This window comes from Panthera uncia, chromosome D1, assembly GCF_023721935.1.
Source record: "Panthera uncia isolate 11264 chromosome D1, Puncia_PCG_1.0, whole genome shotgun sequence".
Taxonomy (NCBI): Eukaryota; Metazoa; Chordata; class Mammalia; order Carnivora; family Felidae; genus Panthera; species Panthera uncia.
The window spans coordinates 33471142-33494468 of record NC_064808.1 but is presented as its reverse complement, the minus strand read 5'-3'; the positions used below and the strand labels follow the sequence as shown (position 1 = coordinate 33494468).

At 35.1% G+C, this 23327-nt stretch overlaps 1 protein-coding gene across 2 annotated transcripts in view; it reads left to right on the top strand.

The window, feature by feature from the left end:
• LUZP2 (leucine zipper protein 2) overlaps positions 1 to 18838 on the top strand; it is a 485908-nt gene extending 467070 nt beyond the window's left edge. For both annotated transcript variants that reach the window (XM_049649143.1, XM_049649125.1), the window contains exons 11-12: positions 17305 to 17391; positions 18150 to 18838. In XM_049649143.1, the coding sequence (XP_049505100.1) occupies positions 17305 to 17391; positions 18150 to 18254 (192 nt within the window). In that variant the 3' untranslated portion in view covers positions 18255 to 18838. The remainder of the gene's footprint in view (positions 1 to 17304; positions 17392 to 18149) is intronic.
• The last annotated feature ends 4489 nt before the right edge of the window (positions 18839 to 23327 follow it).

Sequence of the window (23327 nt, the reverse complement as noted above, 5' to 3'; positions counted from 1 at the left end):
ATACCAGTTAGTTAACACACAGTGTAATATTAATTTCTGGTATAGAATTTAGTGATTCATCACTTACATACACACCCAGTGCTCATCACAACAGATACCCTCCTTACTACCTATCACCCATTTAACCCATCCCCCTACCCACCTCCTCTCCAGTAACCCTCAGTTTGTTCTCTGTATTAAGAGTCTGCTTTCTGGTTTGCCTCTTTTTTCTCCTCCATATTCATCTGCTTTGTTTCTTAAATTCCACATATAAATTAAATCATATTGTATTTGTCTTTCTCTGACTTACTTATTTCACTTAGTATAATACTCTCCAGTTCCATCCACGTTGTTGCAAATAGCAAGATTACATTCTTTTTCATCACTCAGTAGTATTCCTTTGCATTGTATGCATATATACATACCACGTCTTCTTTATCTAGTCATCTGTCAATGGACGTTTGGGCTCCTTCCATAATTTTCCTATCGTTGATAATGCTGCTCTGAACATCGGGGTGCATGTGTCCCTTCAAATCATTTTTGTATCCTTTGGGTAAATACCTAATAGTACAGTTGGTGGATCATAGGGCAGTTCTATTTTTAAGTTTTTGAGGAACCTTCATATTGTTTTCCAGAGTGGCTGCACTAGTTTGCATTCCCACCAACCATGTAAGAGGATTTCCCTTTCTCTGCATCCTTGCCAACATCTGTTGTTTCCTGTGTTAATTTTAGCCATTTTGACAGCTGTGAGGTAATAGCTAACTGTAGTTTAGATTTGTATTTCCCTGATGATGAGTGATGTTGAGCCTTTTTTCATGTGTGTTAGCCATCTGGATGCCTTCTTGGAAAAATGTCTATTCATGTCTTCTGCCCATTTCTTAACTGGATTATTTGTTTTTTAGATGTTGACTTTGATAAGTTCTTTTTTATTTTTTTTAAGTGTATTTATTTTGAGACAGGGGAGAGGGGTAGAGAGAGATGGAGAGAGAGAGAGAGAGCTCTAAGCTGAGAGCAGGAGCTCTAAGCTCCTAAGCAGTCTCCACACTGTCAGTACAGAGCCCCATGCAGGCCTTGAACTCAGGAACCATGACATCATCACCTGAGCTGAAGTCAGACACTTAACCAACTGAGCCACCCAGGTGCCCTGAGTTTGATAAGCTCCTAATAGATTTTGGATACTAATCCTTTATCAGATATGTCATCTGCAAATGTCTTCTCCCATTTTAAAGGTTGTCTTTTACCTTTGTTGATTGTTTCCTATGTTGTGTAGAAGCTTTTTATCTTGATGAAGTCCCAATAATTCACTTTTGTTTTGTTTCCCTTGCCTCTAGAGACAAGTCTACTAGGAAGTTGCTACAGGGGTGCCTGGGTGTCTCAGTTGGTTAAGCTTCTGACTCTTGGTTTCGGCCTGGGTCATGAGCTCATGATCTCACACTTGATGAGTTCGAGCCCCACATCAGGCTTCACACTGACAGGAGCCTGCTTGGGATTCTCTCTCTCTCTCTCTCTGTCTCTCTCTCTCTGCCCTTCCCAGCTCACTCTCTCTGTCTCTCTCCCAGAAATAAATAAATCAGTTTAAAAATTTTTTTTAAAAAAGAAGAAATTTCTTCAGCTGATGTCAAAAAGATTATTGCCTGTGTTCTAGGATTTTCATGGTGTCCTGTCTCACATTTAGGCATTTCATTCATTTTGAATTTATTTTTGCATATAGTGTAAGAAAGTGGCCCACTTTCATTCTTTTTCATGTTGCTGTCCAGTTTTCCCAACACCATTTGTTGAAGAGACTTTTTTTTTTATTGGATATGCTTTCTTGCTTTGTCGACGATTAGTTGACCATATAGTTGTGGGTCCATTTCTGGATTTTCTGTTCTGTTCAGCTGATCTGTGTGTCTCTTTTTGTGCCAGTACCATACTGTCTTAATCAGTACACCTTTGTAATATAACTTGAAGTCCGGAAGTGTGATAGGTTCCCTACTGCTCAAGGTAGGGCTCAGTCCCACTATCCTGGGATCATGACCTGAAGCTGAAATCAAGAGTCAGATGCTCAAATGACTGAGCCACCCAAACACCTGTTGAATAGTGTATTTTAAAACACAGAAGTTTTTAATTTCAGTAAAGTCCAGCTTATCTCTTTCTTTTCTTCATCATGATTATGATTTATCTAAAAAATATTTACCAAAGCCAAGAATATAAAGATTTTTCTACAATTTCTTATTAAAATTTTTTTAGTTTCATCTTTCATTTAAATCCATGATCCATTTTGAGTTAATTTTTCTGCATGATGTGAAATAAGAATCTATTTTCATTATTTGCATGTTGATACCTAGTTAAGCCAGTCTTCACAACAATTTATTGTAATGAATATACTTTCCCTATTAAATTGCTTTGGCACCTTTGTCAAAAATAATTGACTACAAATCTGAATTTATTTCTTAACTTTCAGTTGTTTCATTAATCTATATGTATGTCCTTAAGCCTGTACCATACTGATTTGATTACTGTAGCTTTATGGTAAGTTTGGAATTGCGAAGTTCAAGTCCCCTTTATTGTTTATTTTCAAGATTGCTTTGACTTTTTTCAATACCTTCCATTTCCTTGTTAATATTAGGTTCAGCTTTTCAGTTATAATAAAAAAGCCTGTTTGGATTTTGACAGAATTTGCATTGAGCCTATAGATAAATTTGGGGACAATTGTAATTTTACAATATTGATTCTTTCAGCCTATCGACATTAGTTATCTCTCCATCTACTTACATCTTTTAAAATTTCCTTCAGGAATATTTTGCAGATTTTCAGTGTACAAATCTTGCCCTTCTTTTGTTTTCTTTATTCCTAATTTTTAAATTCCTTTTGATGTTATTATGGATGGGGTTGTTTTCTTAATTTCATCCAGATTCTTAATTGCTAGCATTTAGAAATGGAATTAATTTTTGTATATTTGTCTTGTAACAAATTAAAGAGTTTCAAGTGACTGTGAGCTCTGACTCAAACTGTGATGACATTTGCAAAACAGCCACATGAAGTTATAATGTTGATTTCAAGTAATTATGATGCCATACCCAGAATAAGGGAGATAAATCTCTTACCTGATTTTGCTTATCAGTGTAGACTGATACAACATGTTCTATTCTAGAAAGACACTGCTAAGTTCAACAGTGACAAATGGAGTGTGTCTACTATAAAGCTTAAGGGACAAACCTCCAGAGGAAATTCAGTATGTAATGTTGATTGGCTTCATTTCTGTTTCAAACAGTTACCTGATGTGTAACCATGACTATTTAACTCCTTGAGGCTCATTTTCCTCCTTTGACAAAGAGAGAAAAATGTTGCCTGTCTTATATAACTTGTTAAAGATTCCAGTGAGACAGCCAAACTTAACACCTGGTTTATCAAGGACACATAGCAGGTTCTCAGTAATTATCACTTTCCATTCCTTTATTCAAAGCTATACCATTCACTTAAAACCTCAATAAATATTTTTGAGTTGTATGTTTTAATTAATTTCTTTAGATAGAAAAGAGATGACGAAAGCAACAGCAAAAACTATGTGACATAAGGAGTGGTCTTATTTACTCCAGAGCAGAACTAGATGTTGCTGGTAAAAACAGCTATAAGAAGGAGAATATTTCAGCCAAATGTAAAAGTGAACTCTTAATAAAAAGTATATGAATACAGAATTAGCTACAGGAAGACATAGTATATTATATGATTGAGTAAAGAAAAACAACGATTCTGGGATATATTTGTGAATTGAAGCACGAATGTGGAGGAAAAGAATGTGAGTATCTCTTTGAATTCTAGGATTCTATGATCATCAGCAATCTCACTGAGAGCTGATGGGAGTGCATGCAATCTCTTAGTAAATAAATAGCAAAAAAGATGCATTTTGACTGCTCTTGGTACACCTGAGACTAAGCAATATAGTAGAGAAAGACTTAAAATTACATAAAACCTAGATTTGAACACCAACTTTGCTATTTCCTCACATGTCACTTTGGCAAATGGTTTTATAATTCAGATCCCTTATTTATATAATGTGGATCAGTGATTTTCAGACTTTTGCATGTCTGAATCACCAGGTCAACTGGTAAAACTGCTTGTAAAGCCCTACTCCCATAGACTATTAATCAGTAGATATGGGGCACAGCCTAGGAATGTGTAATGTTTTAATAAACCTACCTAGATTTTCTTCTTTCAATATTTCCTGATAAACATTTTAAGAAACTTGGATGTTGATTTTTTGCAGGTTTGTCATGATAATTATATATGATATCAAATTAAATGCACAGTATTCAGTAATTTCACAATGTCCTTATTCATTCTAAAAAAGTTCTTCTGCAATTTTAATATTCAAGGTCTCCATATTTCCATGGTCAAGGTCCCAAACTAGGAATTACAGACGATGCATTTTCTTTTTTTTTTTAATTTTTAAATTTATTTAAATTTATTTTTTTTCTTTAGAGATAGAGAGAGCATGAGCAGGGGAGAGGGGCAGAGGGAGAGAAAGAGAATCTTAAGCAGGTTCCAAGCCCAGTGCAGAGCCCAACACGGGGATTGATCCCATGACCCTGGAATCATGACCTGAGCCAAAATCAAGAGTTGGATGCTCAACCAGGGCACCCCAAGACCATGCATCTTCTCATATATCTCTGTGGTTTCTTTCCATTTCCTGCCCTATGCAAACCAGAAAAGGTCACCTAGGAAAATGACCTCTGGATTCCTTGGCCTTTTTTTTTTTTTAAGTAGCCTTAGAAAACTTGAACTAGACCACTAATGCCTTAGCAGAATATTGGTCTATCAGTTTGGTGAGGTTTAAATTATTTTGTTTAAATGATAATATTGGAGACACTTGGAGAAAGCAAAGGATGTACCTGTTCCATCCCATTCACCTGAAGTTTGCAAGTGCATCTCATATTGTTAAAGCATATCAAGAATGAAAGACATTGAACACTCACTTTTAATTTTCACTTAGGAATTAAGACTTAGTGCTAATGTAAATGTGTTTCACAATATTTCTGACTCCTATACATAGCAAACATTTAATTTTTCTTAATATGCTGAGGAAATGAAAAGCACAATGGCTTCTCTTTAGCACTGAAAGCACCAGCTCTATTTCTTTCTATTACACCTGCCTGCAAGTCCCTAAACAAAGGGAGTTTATTTAACAGCAAAGTATTGTCTAGGGAAATGAGAGGAGGAAAATATGCAGAAAATCAATCCTAGAGCTGTGAACGGAAAGATGATGCCAACTTTATCATGCTAACACAATTCTGACAGATTTAAGAAATCCTAGTTTACCATTATAACCAATATCCATTGTGCAGTATTTGATGGTCCTGATGAGTTGTTGGCAGATGCTTGGCTAACAACACTTTCTAAGCAAGTCATGCCCTGCTGTAACTGGGCTTGGAGACTACACACCATTGTCATTCTGGGCATCTGAAGAAGTTGGCTTTATATAAGGCCTTCTTTATATTGCTACTGCGGTTCCTTCAAGAAAGAATAGACACACCTCGAGATAATGCAGAATGGCAAATAATTTTATCTTCAGAAAATTTTTCTGCTTTGCACATTAAATATAAGTCTGCATGTTTTCCCTACTTTAACATCAATTTAAAGTATGCAAAATGTGGACTTAAGCATGAGTTCTTATCAGAAATTGTATAGAAACCATAATAACAATGGTTAATTTATTAATCTGATAAATAAAAATACCCAATAAACATGCTAATTTACTATAAGGATATTGACCAGACAGTGATGTACACATAAAGCTTAATCTGGTCAATACTTTCTTGACTCCTCTCATCTTCCCTGAAGGCACAGAATGGCTTTCTCTTCTTGGTTGCCATAATGCTTGGTTTATACACCTATTTTATCCTGTGTCACAGTCCATCTGCATCCTGATTATTTGTACAAAGTTCTCATTTTGCATTACATAATAAGCAATCTGAGGACAGTAACTATAAAAATATTGGTATTTCCTTCAGGACTAAGCAAAATACTCATCCTAGCAGATGCATATTATTATTTCTCCAAAACTTCTAAAGTTACGAAATTAGGGCTTTGGTTTCAAACAGTTTAATTTTTTCATATGGAGTACTAAATACAGTGCTAAAATATCATCCTGTAATAAATATAACAAATTATTTCATACAGAAAGGTGGCATCACAGAAAAATTTAGCCAAAATGCATTCATATTTTTAAGTACCTTGGTATTTAATTCCATTTTTTTTCTCCTTTATAATATTTCAAAAAGCATTCTTTTTAGCCTCCAGCCTGTCCCAGAAGAATCAACTGGACTTCTGTACCTGCCAGAGATATTTTTTGTTAGTAGAATTTCAGGTTGCCCAGTGATACATTTGCATTAATTATTTTGAGTTCTTTTAATGTTTTAGAGAAAGATCACAAGAGATATAGCTAATCTCTCTTATGAAGTAGAACCAAGTGTTTAATACCAATAACAAAGTTATAGTGATCAGCGGGATCAGAGATGCAAGCTCAAAGATTTTAAATTAATTTATGATAAATCATTTCATCTGCTATAATTCTTAAATATTATTCCTTATTTCTGAGAGAAAGAATAGAGTATAATTTAAAATAAGCAAAATGCAAAAGAAGCCATTTTCCTTCCATAGGCTTTCCAATGATTGTTAATTCAGTCATAGACCTCCTTGTGATTTTTATTAAACTAACATTTGCTAAGAAGAGCCCTGGGGTTTCAGATGGTGGTGAGCCAAGGTTCGAGAAAGATCACAAGGCAAGGGAAAGTGAAATAGAGAACTTCATTAGTCACAGGTTTTGGAGGAGGTACAATACATTGGTCACTGGGGCAATGGGGAGGTCAAGGCAGGATACCAGCAGAGAGGGAGTAGCAGAAACTGAGGTACATGGTTTTTGTTTTTGTTTTTGTTTTTTAGGATTGGTAGGTAGAGTGCTTTGGGGGTCCTGAGTTAGACCTGATTGGTCAACACAAACCAAAAAGAGCAAGACTCTTGGTAAATTCTGAGGAAGGAGGAGGAGAAGCACAAAATGGAAAGGAGCTAGGAGAGACATATGCTTATCTCCAGGGCACTGGGGAGGTTATATCAGGAATTTACACTTCTTGTGACTTTGCTGGCTGTTACCTAGGATAGCACTCCTGGTCAGGGCTAGTGTCAGTTCCAAGTCCCAGCAGACCCCTCTCCACACAAAATGGACTCTAAGGCAGCAATATTATGGATATTTAGCTAAACTCTTAACAGCACCCTTTTAAAAAGGTCATCCTAAATATGACTTTATTTTCATAATTTCTAAATGGGATATTTGCATTGAAGCCAAAAATGTGCCTGTATTATAATGAAAACATTTTGAGTCAACTAAATCCCTAAGTTAAATTAATTAGATTGTGATGATTCCGTATTGAGAAGGAGAAACGCGCGCACACACACACACACACACACACATACACACACACGAAGGATGAAAGCATCCTCCAAGGTTAAGCCTGTTTAGGAAGACTGAGTGGCTGGTTAATAAGATTTTTTTCTTGCCTTGTTAAATCATAAATAGAAAAGGATGAGACAGGAAGAACCACAGACTAGTGGGGAGAGGTTCAGAACGGCAACAAATCCTTTGGCAATATCAAGATTGTCTAATGACCTGGGTAAGTGTGTTGATACCAACGTGGTAAAATAAAGTGACTGAATATCTGTGTTCCTATTCTCATAGGATCCAAATATTTATTGGCAAAGGAGATACATTTTGATCGAAGGAAGAGGAAGCTGAGGGTGAGAAAGAAAGCATAGAAACAAAACTAATTGAGCACCTAATATGTGCAAGATACTCCATTAGGAACCATTATATATTTTTAATTTAATCTAACTCTTCCCAGGGCACCTGGGTGGCTCAGTTGGTTAAGCGTCTGACTCTTGGTTTTGGCTCAGTTCATGATCTCATGAGCCATGGGTTCGAGCCCCCCATTAGGCTCTGCGCTGGCAGTGTGCAGAGCGGAGCTTGCTTGGAATTTTCTCTCTCCGTATCTCTCTGCCCCTCCCCTGCTATTAATCTCTCTCTCTCTCTCTCTCTCTCTCTCTCTCTCTCAAAATAAATAAATACATTTTTAAAATATGTAATCTAACCCTTCCAACAACCCTCTCACGTAGGTATTACTTTGCTAACCTTACAGATAAGGTATCGACCTCAAGAAGATGAAGTAACTTTTCCGAATCCATACAACTTATAAAGGCTAAAGGAATTCAAACCTAGGATGGGCTAACTTGTCATTCCATTCACCTAAGCTGAGTTCCCTGCCTTATCTTATTTTGCAATGATGCCAATTTTGAGTGTTTGCATTATTATCCACAATTTACAAATGAAGAAAAATTAAGGTTAAATTGGTATTTTTCAAATGTCATTCCACTGGCAAGTGTTAGCCTGTGATGAAGTTTTCAACACTACGAAGATGTAGAAAATTGACATTGAGTAGAGTCAAGTAACAAAATATTAGTGTGTTTTCCATGAATCAGTCAATCTCTCTCCATCTCTCTACCTCTCCATCTTTCTCTTTCTGTCTGCCTCTCAAGAATAATTTCTTTTGATTCTGGATCCTTTATATATTTAGTATTAAAATAGCCTTGCTTCTCTGAAACATTGTTGAAATACAGGTGTGTGTTTGTTTGTTGCTTTATTTGTTCTAATGTCAAACTTTGAAGCTGACAATGCCAATGTTTATTATTGGCGTTTGACTTTATTCTTTTGTAAAATACCAAAGTCCGGGGAACTCAATGTTCATTAACTTGCCCCCATTATCGTAGATGTGGGATATGGAGTTGGGACTCAAAATTCATTTACACCTGGCTCCAAAGTCTGGTATCTCCACATTAAAATGAAAGTCCTAATCATTATTAGGATATCCCAGAATTACAGTCTTTCCACCATGTTGTGATTGTGTGTTGTGTGATTATTTCCCACGTATGGTGATAAATAATTAGCTGGGATTGTCTCAGCTGCATAGTTTTGTTATCACTTAGCCTGCTTGTTGGCCATGATACAACATGTTGTCAGATAGCTAGCTGTCCATTGCTCAAAAGCACAGAAACAACCTGGTTACTCTGGTGGTGTCAGTGTATATGTGTATGTGAGAGATAAGTGTAATCACTTTAATAAAGATGTATTCATGGCTTATCCCATTTCATAATTTACAGACCCAGCTGTGCTCTTCCCTAGGTCTCCTGGATAATAGGTGAGCTGCATATTGAAGCAGCTGAATTTGTGCATCATTTGGTCATCAGTCTTCATATTTTATCACTTGAGTTTCTGGATATAGGTATCTTGCTAATCAGATTAAATTTTACCTAACTAAGATGGAATGTTTTGAAGGCCTGTGCTAGCCTTTGATTGCTCAATTTTATGCAGTTCTCAAGATTAGTATTTAAACCTTTTTGGTCTCTTAAGGCAGCGAACAGTTACTTTGTATAATTAATCAATTATTCACCAAAGCTAGTTATATCTCTATCCATTCTTCCACAAGTAAAATTACATTTCTTAATCACATGCATGAGGGAAAATGATGTCTGAGCTTTTCCCTTTAGTTCAAGAGAATTTGAGATTCAAATTGATAGGGAAGGAAAAGCTTAAGGTTCTAGGCACTTTTCCATCTTAAAATCATTTTTTTTAATGAACATATATATTCTCCCATAGGCAAACTGTATATAGATAAATGGTTCTTCTATAGATGGTCATAACTCATTGCAAAGTGACAGATCAGCCATGTCCCCCAAGAAAGAAGAAAAAGAAGAAAGAAAAAAATGAGAGGGAGAGGAACAGGGAGAGGGGACAAAAGAGGGAGAAAAAGACAGGGAGGGAGGGAGGTCAGGAGTCAGGGAGGAAGAAAAGATAAAGAGAGGAATAGTTTCAGAGATAGAAAGGCAAACAGACGGACAGATAGACGTGTGTTATATGTTATTTTGAAATCAACAAAAATGCTAAAGCACAACAAAATTGTCTGTTTTGGCCTCTCAAACTTTACTGTTGTGCTTTGACATTTGTCAACATAAAAAGTTTGGTGCATTTATTTCTGTTTTACATGCACTATCTTTGTGATTTTAACTGTATAATTTTGAATTATATATTTTAAGCTTAAGTAACTTTCATATTAATAAATAGCCCACAAATGTCTTAACAACTATAAAATATTTCACCTAATTATTTTATCATTATTTAACCAACTTCTTTATATTCAATGATTATTTTGCTTTCTTTTTCGCTACTATACAAATCCCAAAGTAATACTTCTGAGTGAAAGGTTTTCTTTTTAAATGTGGATTATTTTCTTCAGAGAAAGACTATCCCAAATGAAATATACTGGATAATGAACATATTTGAAACTACTTATCTATCTTATTAAATTATCTTCCAAAATATCTGCACCAGCATTGTAAAAGAGAGGAGAGAGAGAGGGCAAGAAAGAGAGAGAGAAATCCCTTTCATCATGCTGGAGCCAACATTAAATGTATAATTTTTGTTTGTTTCCTTGTTTAAAAGAAAAAAAATCTTATTATTATAGTGATGATAATAATTTTGGGGGGTAATTAGGTTGTATCATTTTTCTTCAATGTCATTGTATTAATGCAAATGCATCTGAAAAAGCTAATGTAGAACTACTTCTCCTTCCAAACTGCATGCACCACATATATCGTTATATGAACAATTATTTGTTGAAAACATAGTATCAGGGAGTCTGCTGTGATATAACAGGTATGATTTACTGCATATCTCATATATTTCAAGTGCTTTGTTCCAGGTGGTTTACAAATTCATTTCTATCTTCATTATCATCATTGCTACTACGATATATTGAGATCTTATTAGTAAGAGGCACTGAGCTAAGTGCTTTAACTCATTCTCTTATGTAGTCTTTACACACATTTATAAAATAATAATGTTCTACATTTTATAAATACGGAAATTTGGATTAAGAAAATAATGCATAACTTATTGAAGACCACAAAGCTAGTAAGCAGTTGATCTAAGGATTTGAACATTGGTTAAGCCAGACTTCTTAGACCATGGGCTTAACCGCTACCTTATTCTGTTTAGTCATAAAATCTCTTGCATGAAATAGAACTTTTCATTTCTTTCCAAGATTTACAGTTGCACTCCTCGTTGTACCAGAAATAATTAAAAGAATTAAAAGTCAATAATTATTCTAGGTAGTGTTGGGCAAGGAGGCAAAAAAAAAAAAAAATCAGCATGACAAAAAGCTCTGTCTATGTATGTGTATTTAACAATAGTAATAAGAAGAAAATCTGTGAGTCTGAGTAGGTGACAGCAGAGACTCATTCTTTTAATGCCCATTTACCTTCAGAGGCTTTGCTGTGGTTCATCAAGGTGAGTCTGAAGGCCATGCTTCTATATCACATCTTATTTGTTTAAGAAAACTGTCTCCAGCCCCTGCATCTCATCCATGTTCTTGGTCTACTATACTTTATAGGCAATGGGAAATCACAAATCTGTGCACGGGATGATATTTTTCTAAGTTGTTTGGATTTTACTCATTTTTGTGCACCGAGTTAGCATGATAGGATATATGTTAGGAAGACATTTCTGGAGACTGACCAACAGATGGATGGCAGAAAGCAAGGTTGGAGAGAGTTGGATCATTCAGTTTAATAATCTAGGAATGGAATAAAGAGATAAACCCCATGATCTCTTAAAGAAAGAGGAGGATTAGTGTCTAACATACTGAATTACTTTAATAAACAGTGGTTTACAGACTTAGCCATGGAAAGACTGGTTAGCAGCTCTCATCTGCAAGTTTCAATTTTGCAAGCTAAGATAAAGCAATGACCCGTACTGAATCCATATGGAGAAATTAAAGTCCATTAGTTATTGTTGTTCTTGTTGCTTTTCTTAGATTCTGGTCAATGAATATGAAAGGAAAAGTCTCAAGATTTACTATCTCATGAGTTGGGTTGTGATGACAAGCTCAGCATACTTTGATGATATGTAGTGTCTAAGTTTCAGGCACGAATGAACATGAACCACTTGAAAAGGGAATGTTTGTTGTTGTTGTTCTTTCAGCTGCATAATTTAATTTAGTAATGGACTTATGAAATAAGTTCTGAAACTCCAGCTCCACATATTGGATTTTTTAAACCTAATTTCTGAAAAATTTAGCCAAGTTTCAACTTCCTGTCAACCTGCTGAGAGATGGGAAAGGCAGCTGCCCTCACAAATCCTGGTGGTCTCCAGAATAGTGCAAGTGAGAGAGAAGTGCTCATAAAAAATGGCATGGATTCCAAAACTTTCACTGAAGGAGGAGGGTTCTACTAGGGATGATGTTTTTAAGTATGTATTATGTGGATAGATCACTTCAGAGTCTTACTAATGAATCTCTTTAGATATCAGCACAGAGAAAGTATTAACTTGTAAACTTCTTTTAAAAAGTAGGCATATTCTTACAGGATATTTACAGTATAACTGCCTCTTCATAATTGCAAAATTGAGTATAAACATCACTATTTGGCCTGCAAGCTCTTCCATGAACCGTCCCTATTCTAGTCATCTCTTGGTAGTTACTATCTCAGCTGACCTTGACGCTGTGACCTTTGATGCTTTCTCCCACCCCACACCTACTTTAACCTCCCCTTCATCCAGCTGACTCTGCCATAAACAACTTTATCCATTCCTCAAGGATGATTTCATTGTTCACTTTCTTCATGAAAAAATCCCTAGTCATCCTAACTAACCAAGAGTCATCTTTTCTTTTCTTTTCTGGATAATACATCTCATTGATTCATCAGGCCCCCATGTGTATCTACTACCTACTAAGTTATCTTTGTTGAATGTTTCAAAACTATGGGGAACTATTTTGTTGTCAAAAATTGTGTCATTAGCCACAACTGTAAAATGTAATATGACCATTCAAATATAAGATGTTGTAAAGTTAAATAATAAAGTGAAAAAAAGGTGGTATAGAATCTTGGAAAGATCCCAAATTTACGGGAAAGTGGACATGGGTTTTACTTGCAACAATACTTTTATGGCCTTGAGAACCTTTATCTAACTGTTGATATCCTCATGTGTAAATATGAGGGGTTGAGATGAAGGGGACAAAAGAGATTAGATGTTAAAACATTAAGGGAACAGGGCTATCAAACAGAGAATTTTAAGACAGTCAAAGCGCCAGCAGTATTAATAGCCACAAAGAGATCAGGAGGAAGAATTGGGAAAGAGATTGTTATTACATTTTAAAAAGGCATCTATATATTGTGTTCACGTAATTATTTTAAAATTATCACCCCCAAAGAGAGTTTTTATTTATAATTTAACTACTGCCTACCTTCAAAAAGTATGGAACCAATACATTACCTACAATTAAATGATCAAAACAAAGGTGAAGAGCCACACTAATAAGATACTTTAGGCTCCCATGATATGACATACAGGTCCCCTGTCATAATATCTGTATTAGTTTTCAATTATAAATGATCAGTTATCATAGAGTAAATGGCCTCAAGAAACACAAGTTAATTATCCCTCATTTTCCATGGATCAGAGAAGTCTGGCAAGTTTTAAGTAGATCCTGCTTATGGTCTCACAAGAGTAAAATTAAGGGGTCAGCCAGTAGCATCCTCAAGCCTGTTTTACTGGATAAATCTTCAAATATATCAACATAATTTTGCAGAACCTTGAAACTTCTAGGTTCTCATCTTTTTTCCTCCCAACAAAAGAACGTTAATTTTATTATTTTTTATCTATAGTGTCAAAAAAAAAGTATTGGTACTAAGTGTTTTTGCATCCCTCCAAATCCAAACGTGTATCTCCATTTCCTTTTCTGTCCCCCTTTCCTCTTCTTCTTCATCACGGGACTTACATGACCTGATTTGGCCCCATACTTCATATTTGTAATGTCAGTGGCAACTCGTCATAATTGTTGGTTTATAATCATTAATGATGCTAATACTAATATGAAAAATAGTAGAAGAGGGGAGAATGTTTATTTGTCAATATTTAAACTGAGTATTTCTGTGCTTTCTCATTTTATCCTCAAAATAATTCTGTGAAGAAGTGACTCCGTTGAACTGAGACCCAAAGATAAGTAATTTATCAAATCACTTTATCAGGATCACCAATGAATAAACATCAGGGGTAAAATTCAAACCAAATTCTACTTTACTCCAAAGCAGTATAACCATTAGGAAAAATTGCCTTTATAATACAATATTGTAAATGTTTCCTTTTTTTTTTCTTTCTTTTTTTTTTTTTTCTTTTTTTATTTTGTTGTCTTCCTAACTACAATTGTTTGGAACTTTTGGCAATCTGGGTGATGTTGGCAACAAATGTAAGAGAGCTCCATGAAGAAACTTCCCCTTTATGTTTTCACCAAGTGAATGCCTGCTTTATCATAGGTTATACAGTTGATAAGATGCTTATTAAGGCATGATATAACCTGCAAGTTATAATTATGCTGTCTCTCTGAGAAACACTAAGAATTTTATGAACTTCATCTCATGAAACTTCTACAATGCCTGTGAGGCACAGACCAAAATAATTTTAAAGGTAGTGTTCATTGTAAGATCAAAGTATCAAAAAAGGTTCAAGCTATCTTTAAGCCACATAACATTTTCTTTAATGTTGAAATTTAATAAGTTTTCATTGTTCAGATGATCAAAGGCTTGTCTGAAATAGTCAGCCATGCTTGCATTAATGAAAGAGTAGACTCTGCTGAAAATCCTATAGTATGAAGCTTCCTCATGACAATGACCTCAAGTGAAGGGCCACACAAGACAGGGTTTTAAGGTCAAATAGATTTGGGGAACAGTTATATTATATATCCTTCTAAGAGATTTGTAATGCCTTTGTACATTATGAAGAAGTAGGCTTCGAATTTAACTGTGCATTGGAATTGTTGGAGTGCTGACTGAAAATGCAAACCCCATTGCCATAAGACCCAGTTATCACCCAGGAGTGTCATGTTTTAACCATCACCTTATGTAATGATGTGGACAGTTCGTGCAAGACCAGAACTTTAAGAAGTTGCATGTTAAAGGCTTTGAGAAGAACTACTTTAAATACAACTGGTTAATTTTCAAAGAAACTTTTCCCCTGAACGTGCATGACCCACAAACACCATTGTTCCTAAAACATACTTTGGGGTACCTTATACTTTGCAGGAAACTTTCTGCATTCATCATGTTTTTTGAGCTTGACTTTATACAACTATTTGTTAATTTTTCAAAGGCTGAATGCAAGCATGATCAAAACACAAGCTGGTTGTATTATCACAACAAAAATAGAATAATTATAATATTCTAGGGAAATGTTAGATTCCAGGTCCTATTCAAACCCATAGAACATAAAAAGAAATGCATTTCTTAGTGTGCAAGATTCCTCTGTGCATCTGCTTAAAATTCTTTGGAATAACGTAGTCAAGGTTTTGACCACTGATTTCTCCTATTATTATTTTTATCTTACCTTTCGACTCTAATAGGCTTATATAGAAGAAGGGGCAATGTGTAACCATTTTGGGGCTTCAATCAAATATATCTAAATCTGATCATATGAAAAAATCAGGAATTTATTAAAATTCTGAAGTACTAAAATATTTTCATAGCCAATGTTTGTGTTATTCAATTATTATTTACTCAGAGATTTCATATTGACCACTTGTTATCTGCTGGCATGAAGCTGAGATCTAGAGCTGATAAATGTAGTCTCTGTCTTCAAGGAAATAAAGAGCCAGACATGCTTATACATCTAAAAACAATCTTAAGTGATATAATTTTTATAGACATTGTGCCTTTAAAGCAGGAAAGTATGACTGAGTCTATCTCATGGTGGAAATGACATTCTAGGAAGGGAATGAGTAGCTGGTTGTCAAGATGTCACAGTGGAGACTTTTATGAAGGTGGGATGACATACGTATGGACATGGAATGGTAAAAAAACATGGTGTGTATTCAAATAAAAGCAATATAGTGCAAGAATAGCAAGCATAGAAAAATAACATTACTCTAAAATCCAAATTGGAGTAAGTCTCCTTTGGAACCTCTTTATTTATCATCTACTTGTAGAATTTATAGGATGTTAGTATGAGGCCCTCTTAGATCTCCTCCCCCTATTAGATCCCAAGGAAACAAACTGAGTTGTTTATGTTCAGAGCTACCGGTGGCCAGGGACTATTAAACTCCTAGGCTCTGTTGTACACATAGAAAGGATTACAGGCAATCACCCCACCCCCCAAAAAGAAGCATATACTTACAATAAATGATTTTTGTAGTTACTTTTAAAAAGTGTTTACTCCCTCTCTCTGACCCTCCCCCATTCATGCTCTGTCTCTCTCTGTCTCAAAAATAAATAAACGTTAAAAAATTTAAAAAAAAAAAAAAAGGTGGGGGGCGCCTGGGTGGCTCAGTAGGTTAAGCGGCCAACTTTGGCTCAGGTCATGATCTCGCGGTCCGTGAGTTCGAGCCCCGCATCGGGCTCTGTGCTGACAGCTCAGAGCCTGGAGCCTGTTTCAGATTCTGTGTCTCCCTCTCTCTGACCCTCCCGTTCATGATCTGTCTCTCTCTGTCTCAAAAATAAATAAACGTTAAAAAAATTTTTTTTAATAAGTGTTTAAAATAAAGAGAAAGAAAAAAGGGAGGAAGGAAGAATGAGAGATAGTATGGAAAGAGAAGAGAAGCAGACAAGGAAGGAGAGAAGAAAGGGATGGAGAGAATGATAGAGCATGGGAGAGAGAGAAGGAAGAGAAGTTCAATATTTTAACAGTTAAAATGGAAATGAAGCCCAATTGGAATACACTGCCAGCAACTCTTCTTCAAAACTGTTGAGGCTAACAAGTAAGATGAGAATTCCTGGTTAGTAAAATCTAAGATCTTATCTTCCAAAATATAATCTTTTTTAAGGTAGTGAGGATTTTTTTCTACACAGATTGATGATTATATTGTTCAAATTGCTTCCTAGCTTGCAATATTGATGTTCCTGCAGGCATATGGACGACTGACATATTTAATGCCTTAGGGTCTAGATGCTTCACAGATATAGTAGTTTATAATTCTTTACTTCCATTTAAGTGCTTTTACAAAGAATTTTCCATTGAAATGGAATTTTGTTGTAGTAGCTGACTGTCCTAAGCACCACTGAGATTCCCGAACCAACTGTGAATGCTTGATCTCTCCTTGGGATCCCACTCAGGTTGCAATGAGTTTATTTTGTCCCTAGCTCGCCCTTCCAACCTGCATCAAAGGGAAAGAAGTTTTACACAGGGAAGAATTCAAGGGAATTTTTCTATCCCTTTCTTCATTTAACTTAACTTCACTGATCTATTTTCATTTGCAGCTTTTACAAGAGGGCAGGACCTGTTCAATGAAGCACAAAGACAATCCCCCAACCAATGCTACAGTAGAGCCAGTGACTACCCCACAGGTATTTTATTTGTTTGCTTGTTTTGATTATGTCAGAAAGAACTTGAATCCTTTGATTCCCATGGTTTTCTCTGTGTCTATAGCTGAAACAGGGGTGTTGTATTGACTAATACAAGATACCTCCTTCACCTAGTGTCTTTGGACACTGTGCCTGCAACTAAGATTTTGGCTTGATCATCTCAGAACCTCAGAAGAACAAGGGTGAAAGAGGTACACCCCACCAAACACACACAACCAAGAAACATACCAAAAATATACAGAGAACAAAAAACATGCATCTGTTCCTTATGGAACAAAAAAAGATAAGAAGAGGATTTGGGGAAGCAGATGAGGGAGAAAGAAGTACATATCCCCAACAAAAACAAACAGCAAGCACAGTTCAGGAACTTAATTATGAACTTCTTTCTGTACTGTTCTTTATATGACCAAAAATATTATATCATAGTAATTTGTAGGGTTCATTTCACTTAATACAACATTTCCTAACTTATGGGTTAATCAGAGTTGAATGGTTTGGCCAAAGTTTTCTCAAAATAGTTTTTGAAATACCTTGCAACTTGTTGACAGTATTTTTTGTACTTCCATGAATTAGAAATATGGACATATTTACGCTTATTTCATTGGGTCTAGCATTCACTTGTCTGTAGGATATTTGTTGAGATAAAAAATTTATATTACTATTCTGTTAAGATTTTAATTTTCCCTTAAATGTATATTTATCGCGACTATCCTAAATGTCTTTTCTGTATTGTTTGACAGAAATTGCAAATCCTTCCTTGTACTGAATGTGAGGTGAAGAAAAATCCAGAAAAACAATTGACCAACTTTGAAGGGAGGGCAACTAGAGAAGAAAAAATACTGTAAATATCAAGAAACTGTGTTAAAAACATCCATTTACGATTGTCTTCATACTCTTTTTCAACCACAGGCTTGATGGAAATACTAAGTTTTTAAAGCATGCAACTTTTTCACAATTTTATGTAACTTTATATAGTCTAAAAATTTTCCAAAAGATTCCAGGCCAATGATGATCCTTGAGCAATAACCTAATTAAAATGGATATCCACAGTCTTAAATAGTCATTGTCATCAGTAAATTGCCCAGTATAGACTGCTCAGTTTTGATCTCAAATGCAGTATGACATTTAATTCTTCTGGTTCATTGGCTATCTAGTAGTTTTATCATCTAGTTTTGAAATTAATTGGAGGATGATAAAATGTTGTGGATCCTTGGCATTCTTAGAATCCAAATCGCAACCATATCATAAAAACTTGCCCACATTGGCCAATGGGAGTCACTTTCTTTAAGGTTGGAATCGGTGTCAACCTGAACCTATTGTTTATATGAGGGTGTTATTGCTATACTTCTTGTTATTTTGAACCATGTCTAAATAATGTCAAGACAATTCTTTCAGATTTTTAGTCAGCTAATAAAATTTACAAAATGTGTTTGGTATGATGTAGACAAAACATCTGGATGAATATCTAAATTTCTGACATAATTGATGAGATTTTTTTTTTTGGCATTCTATAGACACATCCCTATGGTTGTCTGCTGGAATTACTCCAAGTTAGGAATTGAGTTCTTTGAAATGCTTGGCAAGATTTTTTTTCAATGAAATTGGGTAGTGGAATGTGGGATGCCAAGAGGGTTGAAAAACATAAATATGCAAGCAGATAATATACATTTTAAAATGGGGATTTGATGAAAGCAAAACAGCCATATAGAACCAATAAACCCAGATTTATATATTTTGAAAACAAAAGTATTACTAAGACAAGTCAATGGCTGTGATAACCTTTGAAGTTGGGTCTCTGCATAGGAATACCACTAATTAAAGAAATGCACTCCCGAATAATCTGAATGTAGCTCAGAAGCAGCAGGAATTGATACCTAAATCCTATTTGATTGATAGGATTGAAATAGCATCAAACTTAAAGACTCAAGTTAATGGGTTAAATGATCCAGTTAAGTTGTCTGCACTGAATATATTCACTTCTGCTGGATAGATCCCATTTTGCAAATACACAAAGTATATAAAACCACTGGTTTTATAGAAAGGATCTGCCAAACCACAATTAATATATTTGGAGCACTGTGTCCTGGCATGCTATCTTAGAAGATATTGTTAATTTAAGAAAGAGAAGGAAGGAAAGAAGAAAGAAAGAAAGAAAGAAAGAAGAAAGAAAGAAAGAAAGAGAAGGAAGAAAGAAAAGAATAGAAAAGAAAGAAAGAAAGAGAAAAAGAAAAAGAAGAAAGAAAGGGAGGAAAGGAGGAAGGGAGAGAGAGAAGATCGAAGGGAATTTGTAATCAATAGATGGACTTAAATTCTGATATATAATGGCACACCTTTGATCATAATGACATATTCCAAGAAATTAGGTAATTTGGAAAAATGGCAAACTATCATAAATAGTATAAGTATTACTGTGATATGATCATGTAGCAGTTATACTTGTGGAGTAATTCAGTGTCATTCATCAGTATTATTTTTTTAGATTATGGGCTACCCAAGAAGAAAAGAGAGTGTACTTTATAGATGGTCCATTAGAGGTTTCAGATGAAGAGACCAGGATAGAAGACAAAAATCAAGGTCTAAAGTTCCTACTGACTCCTCAGCTCTAAAACTCACTTAATTCTGTGAGATGGAATGTTGTTAATTTCCAAGTTCTGTTGCTTATAATTTCCCCATTGTGCCTAGAATCCCTAACCATCCCCAAAGGTTTATAGAAGGAAAGAAGATAATTTAGTTTTCATTTAGGTTCACTTCCCCACCCCCACTCTGTGCTCCAATTTCTCTCCTGGACTCTATAGACCCTGTGGAAAATTAATCACCATTTTACCTTAGCACATGTTTTGAGGCATCTTTGGAACTAATGAAAAGAGAATCAAACTGATATGTTCTGGGATTTTTAGAACATGCTAAAAAGATGAGAAATTGGCTTAATATGAATCAACTTTGAACAGCCTCATTTGTAAAATTTTCCTATGCTCTAGAACTCTACTCTAGTGTGTCACAATAATCAATCTGTTTCTCTCAATTTTTGGCATGATCAAGTGGGCTTTACATGAGCATAATGTATAGATATTTTTCTTTAAGAATAGATAGCATTATGCATCCTGCAGAGTTTGCTGGGGTATATTCATTGCATTATTTGTTTCAAAACAAAAAAGAATTGCAGCAGAAGTGCTTTATAAATATTTAGAAATATTCTGGGAGTTCCTTTTGATAGTCAAGCATGGAATTTCTTTTTTCTTAGTATGTGTGATTTTAACGAACACATTTTATTTCTCTCAATTCTTTAATTGCTTTAAAATAGCATCAGAAGGGCTTAAAATGCTTTACTTATGTGTGTGGCTTTGTCCATAAAAGATGCCATTACTTATTATTTCTTTTAGTTAGCAGCTACACAAATTGATGTTGTTCTTGAGGAGTTAATATTCCTAGCCTAACTACCCTCATGGGGAAGAACATATTAACCTAAATGTTGAATTCAGATACTATAACTGTGTCTGTAATGGTAAACAGTGAAAGATAACTTAACCTTTGCAGAGTATAAATGGACTCCTACTGAGAAATTAACATCCTTTCCAATGGAATAATTTGTTTCAATATAGGTACTAACAAAACTAACAGAAACATATTTCTCTAGCTATTTTAAAATACTAGTCAATGCTATATATGCAAAGTTAGGAATTTGTTTCGGACTTTGTGTCTCCTTTTATATGCATTAACTATGTAAATTGGGCGAGTGCCTAAAATGTGTAAGACCTAACTGAATGCTGATTATGTCTATCCAATGCCAACATGCTCAGAAACAAAGTGAATAATTCAGTAACTCATCTAGATGTGGTTTTCTGTGTGATCTTAAATCTCTGACTACTGAATATACTAGATGGCTAAACTTTTTTATTCCCTTTATTCTTTAAGCAGATATTTAGCATTATAGTGTTATTTCAGACACAATTCTATTTCATAAAATATACTGGATTACAGGTCTAAGACAGTTATAAGAAAAGCACACCTTTACTGTTTGAGATTACAGTGTGGATAGCTGGATTAAAACAATTATTTGTGAACTTTGCTATAATGGAATCTTATTTTTATAGCTCAGGTACTAGAATTAGCACTAATTGCAAGCAGAGGCTGAAATTATTATTGGCACCATAGAAAAAAGTGAGCTGGCCAGACCTGGAGAGTTATGAAAACATATACTTGTTTACTTAGGGGACATTTTCGTAGTCATATGTACAGTCTTAAATTTCCCCAAATTATTTGTTGGATTATGTTACATAATATTAATGGTCAATGATGAAGAATAAAAGTTACTGAAAGATGGCCTATTTTTGCTCAATAAAGATTTGTTACCAAGACTGCAATGTATATCCTCCTACATAAGCTAATCGAAAAAGCAAATATTAACATTAAAAATAGTACTTGCTTCTGTGTATCAAGAGCTAAGGACCTTTGTGAAATGTCACCCTGAGAGTACCTTCAAACTCTCTTTGCCAATGCCCCAGAAATCCTTCATTTCATTTAGAAGTGTTTTGTGTTGTTTTGTTTTGTTTCGTTTAATAGAGTTTCCTGATGACAAAGATTTTTGTCCTTTTGTTTGCAAATGAGTTTCAAGCGCTTAGAACTGGCTTCCTCATAGAAGGTGCTCAAATATTTGTTGAATGAATTAATTCAGAACCTGAAGCAGCAAGGGAAGAAAAAGGAAGCAGAAGGAAGTATATTCTCCTGTGATAATAGGGAATCATAAGATGTAGTCTTTTAGGAAGAGAAAATAAATACAATGTTTTAGTTTTGTTTTTTTTTTGTTTTGTTTTGTTTTGTTTTCAGGCTATTTGTTCTTGCTTTTTTCTCTGAAAGATATATCTATGGGTCCGTGGCTGTGACTTCTAGCAAAGTAGATGTGGCATTTCTGGATGAATTTTGGAATGCTGCTCGATGTGATAGACACAATTCACCTGGCATAGGTGCGTCTTTAATTGGAATCTACCTTTGACATTCGCCTGGACGGAGGCAGGGCCACTTAATTTCTTTTAGTATTAGTTTCTAACCTCTTGGGCCTTAAATTGTTGGACTTAAATCAGAGATTTTCTTCTGCATTCTGCTGCCTTCATTCTCCTGGTCCTAAAGCAGACACAGCTCCAGGACTGTGAGGATGGGGGCTCTGGCCTCCATAAACCCTCACTTTCAACTAGAGTACCTATTCTTTTATATAATGTATTTGTTGGGCTTCCACATTCTCAATATACTTTTAATGAAGAAAGGGAGCCCAAGGCTAATGTGATTTGAAAAACCCTGAATAAAATAATCTCTGTGATCCCTTCTCCCCATTTGTTCCTTCAGTCAGCCAGCCATTCAGTTACTCAAAAAATATTTGAGATTCTAAAATGTTCCTATTCCTTTTTTTTTGGTTAAAAAAAAGCAATGGCAAGACAAAGTAATAATTATGAATTCTAATATTGCACATAATAGGTGCCAACCACTGTTTTTTAGATCTTTTGAAAAAAAAATGATTAAATATTCTAGGCTTCTTTGAGACCAATACTACAGTTATCTTTATTTCACAGAGGAAATTGAAGTAGAAAAATGTTAATTGCATTGCCCAAGATGTCAGGGGAAGAAGGAGAGGTTGCATATAGACCTGGCAGTGAGTTGCTGGAATCCCATGTGCTTCACCCCATTACCACATTGCGTCTCCTCAAAGGCCAGAGTCCTGCCTTCTTGGAACTTACGGTTTAGAAGAAGAGACATCACTAATGAAGGAAACACACAGATAAATGCATGACTGTCTAGGACAGGAACATTGTTCCTTTTTCCTCTTCAAGTTTTTTCATCTGGTTTAAGAATTAAATTGACACGAGACAGATGAACAGGAATAAAAAAAAAAATAAAAACACCAAAATTTTATTACGTGTGCATAATGA